We start from the raw sequence: 11124 nt of genomic DNA on the forward strand, positions 1-11124 counted from the left end.
CGGAAGCGTTCCCGCTGCGACCAATCAGACGAGGCGTTCCACGAGTTACGAGGCCGTTTTCTGATGGAAACCACTTCCTGTCAGAGAGAAATGTTTACCAAAGCACTGCGTGATCACCTCTGATCTCCTGTTGGTGAAGGAGCTGCAGGTCCTGGTCCTGGTCCTGGTCCTGGTCCAGGTTCTGGTCCTGGTCATGGTCCAGGTCCTGGTCCAGGTTCTAGTCCAGGTCCAGGTCCTGGTCCGGGCGGTCAGAATCGTTCGGACCCAAAATGCAGACGGGAGCTCGACCTTCTGCATCCGTGGCTCGTGCAATGTGTCCACGTCCTTCAGCTGTCGGTTGAAGAGATGTTCTAATTTATTTTCCACTGTTCTCCTCATGTTTTCCTTTTAGAAGTGCATTTTAGCGTGTTGCCCTTCAATCGGGGCGCCGGGCGGATCTCCGGGACCAGCCGAGTTCTGTATGAATGACTTTAAACCCAAACACTGATCAACACACTACTGCTTTAAGGAGCGTTCTGCATGCTGCTGCTGTTGGACCTTCATACCGAACAGGACGACGTCAAACCTGCAGACGCGGTGACACGAAAGTGATCTGACCAAAAATAGGACGCCGACGTCAGCAGGAAGTTCCTGAAGCTTCCTGTTGGTGTTTGACGAGTCTGGAGCGTCTCGCCGGAATAATTCAACACCGATCAGTTCATCAGCATTCAGAAAGCATGAATTATCTCTGAACCCTGGTCCTCAGAATCACAAATAAATCAACCGTCAACTATTTTAATTCTAAAGTTTCAAATTAAAGATTCAATTTTGTAATAAATTAACTTTAAAATGCATTTTTAAAGTGCCTTTATGAAACAAAAAACTGAATAATGCATCTTTGTATAATATTTCCTTAAAACAAAAGCTCTCAAATTTAAATTGTTTTTGGTTCAATTTATTGTCAATAAAATTTCAAAGAATTGTGAATTGGCAAAACTTAATGATTATATTTAATAGGTGTGTTATTCCTGTGGTGCTCCAGACTCCACCGTTAGATCAGTTATTATTTTAAGAGGTAGAAATGAGCAGCAGTAGTTTTGGCGGCTCAGGTGTCGGGATGATGCACTGCAGATTCTTTTTAATTTATCATGTGCATATTTTGTGTGATTTGCTTTCAGCAGAAATGTTTTCTAATGAAAACCTCGAGCTTCTGGAGCGGACAAGATGAAAATGATACTGAAGAACTATGCTGTTAATATTTGGGACAAGACGAAGTCCTGTGTAAAACCACATATTGATATATTGTTAGGGTTATTGTGAAGCTGTTTATTGTAAGGAGGTGAATAAAGTTGGTTTTCTTTAAAATGTCTCACATTTTTCTTCATTGTTTCATGAATACTTTTCAACCTGATTTGTATTGATTTTCCCCAACCAGCATCCATCAGTGATGTCATCAACTATCAGTGATGTCATCAACCATCAGTGATGTCATCGTTGGTTTGTGAACGTTATGAATCCTCCAGTTCAGATTCTGTCCGTCACCATCTTTGATAGTTCGGAGCGGTTTGGAGCAGGAAGTGACCATATTTGGACGAGCTGGGGGAGGAGCCAGCAGAATATGACTTTACTGATGAGCATGGCTGTGCCCAATGTTCTAGAAAAAACGAGATCCAAAGATGGAGGGTTTGAATTTTTGATTTCTCCGAAATGCATTTTAAGGCAAATGAAGAGCAACAAATGGATTATAATCTATTCAAAGTGGATAAATGAAGTGAGAATCAGGTTAAATGTTGCATTCAATGATTCTCACAACAATCTGGAAATACATTTCAATTTAACTGATCAAACTCAGACAGCAGCTGTCTCTCATCTCTTCTTGGGCTCTCTCTCCTAAACGTTACATGATTTCTGTTCATCTCCGTCTTCTCTCGTGTCTCAGGCCAAAATATATTAAAGATAATTTAGTCAAATCATACACACTTATTTTTCAGCGTTAGAGTTTACCGCATTTTAGATTTGAATTCTAGAAATGTGTCAAACACATGATGAGGGACGGGAGCTGCTCTTCCTCTATCTTCATCTTCATCATCTCCTCATCCTGAGCTCGACTGATGCAGTTGTTTCATGTCTGTCTGCGTCGGTGAAGGAAACACAGGCTCAGTGTCAATAAGAATATATGGAGGTATGATACTTGTATGAACATAACTTTCATCCCTTCATGCAAGCTGAAAAGAAAAACATTCAAACTTGGGTCGGAAGTTTATAATCAATGGATGGAATTAATACGGTGGACTTGACAGGAAACACTGAACACACAAACATTTCAAATATTTCACTCAACACAAAAACATTTCACACAATTTTTAACTTCTCTAAATTCTAGTTTCTGAATGGATTAGATTCGTTTCCAGTGTTTAAAATATCTCAGTTTATTTTCTATTCGGATTATCAGTGAGTTGCAGATTATTTTCATAATATAAATTTGACATGATTTCCTCATTTGTTTCTCCAGATATTTCTTGCTGGGTTCAGATACCGTTGTTGTTCTGATAATGTTCTGTGTTGGTATACGAGTCTGACTCGGACTTTCTTCCTCTCAGAGGGAACCGGCCCAGCCGGCTCTGCAGCCATTGTTTGGATAGTTTCCAATATGGACTCTTAGTATTTAATATCAACACTCAAGAATTTGGAAGGTCTGCAACTATGGATCGTATAAAAGGCCCCGAGGCGGATCGCTTCACCGTCCTCCGTCTTCAGTCCCTGACAGACATAGAAAGAAAGACAGACAGACATGGACACCTCGTGTTTTTGTTCAGTGAGCCGCAGTGAGGACGTCCATAGACGGTGAACGTTGTTGGAGCGCTGGAAGGGAAGGAAGTCTTCGGAGACGCCTCTGAAATGTCACCGGGGTGGTAGGAACTCACGCCCTCCAGGATTTCAGGTTTTTTTGATTGTTTTGATCAAACATTTTTGATTTTGCGGTGGATTTTCTAAAAAATTAAGATTTAATTTGTGGAGTTTTAATTAGTTGTTTCAATAAAATTGCAGGAATTACAAAAAGTTGCGAGTTGAGACGTAAAAATGCTGCTGGATGAAACCAACAAAGAGACGTCTCTGACAACTGGACGTGTGGAGAAAACTCATTTAACATCCAGTAATATGGAATCACTTCCTCTGATCACAAACATTTAATCATCGTTTTAATGTGAAGAACACATTTTCCCCGCCACTTCCTGTTTTTCCACTTGTTCTGGTTTCCTCGGTGAACAGAGTTGGTTTTCGTGAGGAGATGAACGGAGGAGAGCCTGGAAATGAGAAGTTAATTGTGCTAATAAAGTGAGTTCTGTTTGTAAATATTAACTTTCTGCTTTTAATACTTTCAGCACAGATTCTGATGACGATGTTTTTTGCAGAAAAATCCAGGGAATCTAAAAAAAATTGCGAACTCCTGCAAATATTGTGGAGTTTACTTGAATTTGCGTTAATTATTGTGATCGCAAGATGATGATTTCCTGGAGGGACTGATAACCGAGTCCCTCTCCACCCATAAGGAGCCAACACTGACCTGGAGTCGGTCCGGTGGGTTCCCACATCCAGAACATCTGGTCCACCCAGAAGGAGCGCTGTGTCTCCGGCTCCATGACTCTCAGAGGGGAGATGACGGAGGACACCTGCACACACACAGAAAGACACGGTTCAAATCCTACCAACAAGATCACCATCAAATGAAGATGATGATGAAGATGACCTACTGCCACAGGAAGAGCTTCTTTCTCCAGGTGGAGCCGCTTCTCCACCGACAGAACCGGCTCGGCTCACGTTGGTTTTCCAGCGGACGGTATCTGGGACCACCGAAGAGGAGTAATACAAACTGAAGTTAATAGTTCAGTGGAGTCTGACTGAAAACAGCTGAAACTTGTTCACGCTGCATTTCTTCTGAATTCCTCCTCATACAGGACTTCTGACTGTTTTTCTCTCTGGAGGTTTTTAAAGGAGATTTCCTCCAGTCGCTCTCTGGTGGCTGTTTTCTGACACTCAGCATTTCTTTCGTTGTGGACTCTCATGTCCTCTCCGTCCTCTTCGTTCAGGGCCGTCACGTTGTCTCACTCTTTTCTTTCCTCGTCTTCCTTAACTTCTAACTGTTTCCTCTGTCTGACTTGTTGGAGGTTGTAATAATCCAGAGTTTGACTTTTAGGCATCTGTGAAAGATCTTCTTCCTGCTCTCCTTTTCCAGCCTCTAAACGTCTTCGGGTCCTCGTCAGCCTGCCTGTTGAACACAAATGAAATGACTGCTCGTGCAATAAAGCCTTCTTTGACAGTAGTGGTCCTGACGGACATGAATTAAATTCACATCAACTACAAAATTGCTTCGACTAAAAGTGATTTGCTTTGTTTTGCGTGCATTTCCTGTCCCAGCGGCCCCTTTAAGGCCAATGTTAATAACACAACGACTTGTCAGCTGTTTTAAAAAATGGTATTCATGCTTAAACTGTGTAAATGTGAAAGAAGCCACAAGTTGAGAAGAGACTGAAGTTACAGTGCAGTGCGTGTCTGAAAGTGTTCAGAATCTGTGTTTAGTCCAGCCTAGTTCATGCAGCGGTATACACACATGTATTCATGTTTTATTATATTTTTGAAGAGTATTCATTTGTGTTCGCGGTCGTTTTATTTTTATATTTGGCCATTGTAGGTTTTGAAAATAGTTTTACGTCTTTGGTTGGTGCTGTTTGATTTCAGTGGTTGCCTCCAAAATCAAACCACTATCCAAGAAATCGAAAATAAAACTACAACCTTACTTTAGGTGATTTTTTTTTTTCTGTAGGAAAAACCGGAGTTCCCGGAGTAAACCTAATGAGATCAAGTTAACTTACGACAGCATACGTGTGCAGCTGTGGATCAGCTGATGAAGCGCGTTGTCCACTAACTGGATTCAGATTGTAAACTATCTATTATCGTTGTAACTGCGATCGGAGGACGTTTTCTCTATATTTGGTAACATCTGTCGAGATTCGGTGGAAATTTGATCTGGTGTCACCGCGGTTTGACGGGATCGGTGGGTTCCTGGCCGGTGAACAGGTGTTTGACGGTTGCCCGCAGGCCTCGTTGGCCGCGTTTGTCCACTGCTGTTGGTTGGTGGAAACGGGTGGAAGGACAGACTTTGTGGACGGCCGTCTGACTGGAGAGACGGGCGTGAGGACCGACTGTGTCGGCTGCGTGTCGGTAGAAATGGGCGGGAGGACAACCTTCGTGGGCTGACGCGCGTCGGTGGGCGAGCGGTAGTCGATACCTCCGACCGACTCCCTTCCACCAAACCTCTGCCGGGCCCGTCCTCGAAGGTGCCGTAGACGGCAGGACTCCTTGTCCTCCATTGGAACGGGCAGGATGCTGAACGGCTGACGGAGTTGAGGGCCACCGATCTTGCCACGTTTGAGCAGTGGACCGCCGGTCTGTGAGCAGCGGTGGTCGGACACCTCCTCCTTGTCCAACACACATTGAGGAATGTCAACGGGTCCTTCGGCTCGGAGAAGTTGGCCCTGAAAACGCTGCTGGAGACGTCTTTCCTTCTCAGCAGCCTCTTCTGCGTTCTTCACTTCAGCCATTTGTTGGTTCCTCCTCAGCTGCTCAGCAAAGACACGTTTTCCTGCTTCCATGGCCAGATTGCTGCTGTCAACACACAACCTTCCTTCTCGCCTCCTTTCAGCTGCTTCCCGTTTTTCTATTTTATACAAGTTGTCTGAATCGATTTGCTCTTCAATCCACTTCCTGTTGGTCTTTTCCTCATTTCTTTTCTCCTCCTGCTTCTGCTTCATCTTTGTGTTTCTGAACCCTGAAATAGACTTGAACATTGCAGCTCTTTCCTCCTTCATCTCCTTCTGCCGCTTCGCCTCTTTGGCTTTTTGCTCAGCCACCTGTTGCCATCGGTTACTCTCCTCCAGAGCCATCACGGCAGCCTCCTCTTTCTGTACGGCTGCCAAATGATCAGTGAAATCTTCTGTGCATAACTGGCGCTGTCTTACTTGTTCAGCGAGGTATTTCTCCCCCAGCTTGAACTTCTTGTCCATTTTACACTGCACATTTCTTCTGAATTCCTCCTCATACAGGACTTCTGGCTGTTTTTCTCTCTGGAGGTTTTTAATTGAGATTTCCTCGAATCGCTCTTTGGTGGCTGTTTTTTGATACTCAGCTTTTCTTAAGGCTTTGACTCTCATCTCCTCTTCGTACTCTCTTTTCATGGCCATCACCCTGTCTCCCTCTTTTCTTTCCTCGTCTTCCTTCACTTGGTTCAATTCTTTCTTCTGTCTCATTTGTTCCAGCTGGTAATAAGCGAGAGCTTGCCTTTTACGCATATTTAAACGCATTTGTTCCTGCTCTCCTTTTGCAGCCTCTAAACATCTACAGGCCATGTCCTCGTCAGCCTGCCTGTTGTAATCTATTTCTCTCTTCTCATTTCCTTTTTTTATCTCTATGAGCTCCTTATTTTTTTTTAGCATCAGTGCTGCATTGACTGCCTGGTTCAATCTTCTGTCACAGCCCTCCTGTTGAAAGCCCGACTCGACCTGACTGGATTTATCCAGCAGTCTGAGCCGCTTCTGTTCCCTGAACTCGGCCCTCTCTGCAGCAGCCCTGCTCAGGTATTCCTGATTCACTTGGTGCTCGGCTGACCTCCAATTACTCAACTGGGCCGCCGCGATGGAATCCTGTGAGGAGGAAGAAGGAGCCCTGGGAGTACATCTTCTTTGTGGTGAAGCCATTTCAGACAAACTGATTGTCTCTAAGGTGTTAATGTAGTTGATGTTGTTGTGAGAGCGTGCGCGTCGTTCTCATTAATATGCAGTCAAAGTGTACGCGGCGCGTCCGGCTTCCTGATGGAGAAATTCTTACTGAGGATGATCAAATCAAGCGAAGGTGGAAGCAGTACTGCCGAGGGTTGAATGCTCGTAGAGATGGTCTAGGACAGGGGTCGGCCTCCCTCTGCCGTGGCTCCCTGTGGCTTTGAGGAAATAATGTGAATAAATAATGGCTATTTTAAGTTCAATACATTTCGTTCTATTTAGTTAATTTTGTCAATGTAATAATTATGATTGTGGAGATTTGGGTGATCTTGTAACATTGAAATAAAACGTGTTTTAATATTTTGTCGATCAAAATACGAGTCGCACCTTGTGTGCGTCACCTGTCGCCGACAGGCTGGTGACTTATTTTGAGCTCTGGAGCTCGCCATGGATACGTCCAAAAAAAGAAACGTCTCTGAGGAAAATAGAAGGTTTAATGCTTCATGGACAGATTCATTTGCTTGGGGGCAGGGCTTGTAGCTGCATCACACCTCTTGGGGGCGGGGCGTGTATTGCATAACAACAGTAACCCAAGAGGGCGGGGCATGCAGTTGCATAGCAACAGTAAACAAAGCATTAGAACACATCAAAGGAGTCCTTCTGATGATGTCATAATCAGCCACATTCTGTTCATATCCACTTTAGAAAGGAAGCCGGACGCGCCGCGTACACTTTGACTGCATATTAATGAGAACGACGCGCACGCTCTCACAACAACATCAACTACATTAACACCTTAGAGACAATCAGTTTGTCTGAAATGGCTTCACCACAAAGAAGATGTACTCCCAGGGCTCCTTCTTCCTCCTCACAGGATTCCATCGCGGCGGCCCAGTTGAGTAATTGGAGGTCAGCCGAGCACCAAGTGAATCAGGAATACCTGAGCAGGGCTGCTGCAGAGAGGGCCGAGTTCAGGGAACAGAAGCGGCTCAGACTGCTGGATAAATCCAGTCAGGTCGAGTCGGGCTTTCAACAGGAGGGCTGTGACAGAAGATTGAACCAGGCAGTCAATGCAGCACTGATGCTAAAAAAAAATAAGGAGCTCATAGAGATAAAAAAAGGAAATGAGAAGAGAGAAATAGATTACAACAGGCAGGCTGACGAGGACATGGCCTGTAGATGTTTAGAGGCTGCAAAAGGAGAGCAGGAACAAATGCGTTTAAATATGCGTAAAAGGCAAGCTCTCGCTTATTACCAGCTGGAACAAATGAGACAGAAGAAAGAATTGAACCAAGTGAAGGAAGACGAGGAAAGAAAAGAGGGAGACAGGGTGATGGCCATGAAAAGAGAGTACGAAGAGGAGATGAGAGTCAAAGCCTTAAGAAAAGCTGAGTATCAAAAAACAGCCACCAAAGAGCGATTCGAGGAAATCTCAATTAAAAACCTCCAGAGAGAAAAACAGCCAGAAGTCCTGTATGAGGAGGAATTCAGAAGAAATGTGCAGTGTAAAATGGACAAGAAGTTCAAGCTGGGGGAGAAATACCTCGCTGAACAAGTAAGACAGCGCCAGTTATGCACAGAAGATTTCACTGATCATTTGGCAGCCGTACAGAAAGAGGAGGCTGCCGTGATGGCTCTGGAGGAGAGTAACCGATGGCAACAGGTGGCTGAGCAAAAAGCCAAAGAGGCGAAGCGGCAGAAGGAGATGAAGGAGGAAAGAGCTGCAATGTTCAAGTCTATTTCAGGGTTCAGAAACACAAAGATGAAGCAGAAGCAGGAGGAGAAAAGAAATGAGGAAAAGACCAACAGGAAGTGGATTGAAGAGCAAATCGATTCAGACAACTTGTATAAAATAGAAAAACGGGAAGCAGCTGAAAGGAGGCGAGAAGGAAGGTTGTGTGTTGACAGCAGCAATCTGGCCATGGAAGCAGGAAAACGTGTCTTTGCTGAGCAGCTGAGGAGGAACCAACAAATGGCTGAAGTGAAGAACGCAGAAGAGGCTGCTGAGAAGGAAAGACGTCTCCAGCAGCGTTTTCAGGGCCAACTTCTCCGAGCCGAAGGACCCGTTGACATTCCTCAATGTGTGTTGGACAAGGAGGAGGTGTCCGACCACCGCTGCTCACAGACCGGCGGTCCACTGCTCAAACGTGGCAAGATCGGTGGCCCTCAACTCCGTCAGCCGTTCAGCATCCTGCCCGTTCCAATGGAGGACAAGGAGTCCTGCCGTCTACGGCACCTTCGAGGACGGGCCCGGCAGAGGTTTGGTGGAAGGGAGTCGGTCGGAGGTATCGACTACCGCTCGCCCACCGACGCGCGTCAGCCCACGAAGGTTGTCCTCCCGCCCATTTCTACCGACACGCAGCCGACACAGTCGGTCCTCACGCCCGTCTCTCCAGTCAGACGGCCGTCCACAAAGTCTGTCCTTCCACCCGTTTCCACCAACCAACAGCAGTGGACAAACGCGGCCAACGAGGCCTGCGGGCAACCGTCAAACACCTGTTCACCGGCCAGGAACCCACCGATCCCGTCAAACCGCGGTGACACCAGATCAAATTTCCACCGAATCTCGACAGATGTTACCAAATATAGAGAAAACGTCCTCCGATCGCAGTTACAACGATAATAGATAGTTTACAATCTGAATCCAGTTAGTGGACAACGCGCTTCATCAGCTGATCCACAGCTGCACACGTATGCTGTCGTAAGTTAACTTGATCTCATTAGGTTTACTCCGGGAACTCCGGTTTTTCCTACAGAAAAAAAAAAATCACCTAAAGTAAGGTTGTAGTTTTATTTTCGATTTCTTGGATAGTGGTTTGATTTTGGAGGCAACCACTGAAATCAAACAGCACCAACCAAAGACGTAAAACTATTTTCAAAACCTACAATGGCCAAATATAAAAATAAAACGACCGCGAACACAAATGAATACTCTTCAAAAATATAATAAAACATGAATACATGTGTGTATACCGCTGCATGAACTAGGCTGGACTAAACACAGATTCTGAACACTTTCAGACACGCACTGCACTGTAACTTCAGTCTCTTCTCAACTTGTGGCTTCTTTCACATTTACACAGTTTAAGCATGAATACCATTTTTTAAAACAGCTGACAAGTCGTTGTGTTATTAACATTGGCCTTAAAGGGGCCGCTGGGACAGGAAATGCACGCAAAACAAAGCAAATCACTTTTAGTCGAAGCAATTTTGTAGTTGATGTGAATTTAATTCATGTCCGTCAGGACCACTACTGTCAAAGAAGGCTTTATTGCACGAGCAGTCATTTCATTTGTGTTCAACAGGCAGGCTGACGAGGACCCGAAGACGTTTAGAGGCTGGAAAAGGAGAGCAGGAAGAAGATCTTTCACAGATGCCTAAAAGTCAAACTCTCGCCTTTAAGTAGATGAGACTAAAATGTTGTGAAAGATCATTCACAATTATTTAAAAACACAATTTAACTCAATTATAATAATGAAAGTTATGTTGTGTTGTTTGATATTATATTACAAGTCTGTGACTAATAGTGTTAAACTCTGAGCATTGAACATTTCATGCTGGTTATTTTTGTAAAAAATGAACAAACAACAGTTTAAAAACACATTTGAAGTCTTTTCCATTTCATGGTGCCTCATACTTATGCAGCCGTCATGGTACCTGGTTTCCATGTCCAGCTGCTCCATAATGAACTCCCAGAAACGCTGAGGAATGTGAACTGGGCTCTGAAATCAGGCCTGTGATCTGGTCGTCGCCATGGTTACTATCATCTCCAGGGCTCGGCCAGAAGAACTTGTTCACCCCGTTGCGTGCATTTGACTTTCCCGTTGTTTTCCTCCACCTGAAGGATGATGCAAGTGTTCATCATCCTGCACAACATACCATTGGCCAATGTGTTTCTGTCCGATCTCTTCGGGTCTGTAATCTTTCCTTGTTTGATCGATTGTATCCATAGCAACAAGAGGAACCTCCTGTAGATGGTGGCTCGGACAGTCAAACACTCCCTCGCCAGATTTGCAGAAACAGCTGACATCCCTGTACATGAGGACGCCAGGAGACACGCTGAGGACCTCGTGCATTTTCATTGTGCCTCTAATGGTGAACAAGGACATTTGCTTCCTTTTCACATTTCTCCTCACTCCCATCATAGAGTTTCACCTTACTTGTATCCTTCAGCAGCTGGAAAAAGCTCCGGGCATCAGGGATATCTTTCCCTTGACGAACTAATGTGGTGCACCCTTTCCACAACTTGCCTCGAAGAAGCTCCACGTCACTGTGGAGAAACTCTTCTGGTGCGGCTCAGTTGATACGATGTAAAGGTTTGAGCGTTTTGTTGGCAGGTCCATCACTAAAAACGACATCGGGGTGATCCTTT

At 44.8% G+C, this 11124-nt stretch overlaps 1 protein-coding gene across 1 annotated transcript in view; it reads left to right on the forward strand.

The window, feature by feature from the left end:
• Nucleotides 1-1348, forward strand: part of cds1 (CDP-diacylglycerol synthase (phosphatidate cytidylyltransferase) 1) — a 36490-nt gene extending 35142 nt beyond the window's left edge. The window contains exon 14 of the mRNA XM_069169298.1: nucleotides 392-1348. Coding sequence (XP_069025399.1) covers nucleotides 392-404 — 13 coding nt within the window. The 3' untranslated portion in view covers nucleotides 405-1348. The remainder of the gene's footprint in view (nucleotides 1-391) is intronic.
• Nucleotides 1349-11124: the final 9776 nt, after the last annotated feature.

This window comes from Embiotoca jacksoni, unplaced genomic scaffold, assembly GCF_022577435.1.
Source record: "Embiotoca jacksoni isolate LCO1_2020_lvr unplaced genomic scaffold, fEmbJac1.0.p SCAF_44, whole genome shotgun sequence".
Taxonomy (NCBI): domain Eukaryota; kingdom Metazoa; phylum Chordata; class Actinopteri; family Embiotocidae; genus Embiotoca; species Embiotoca jacksoni.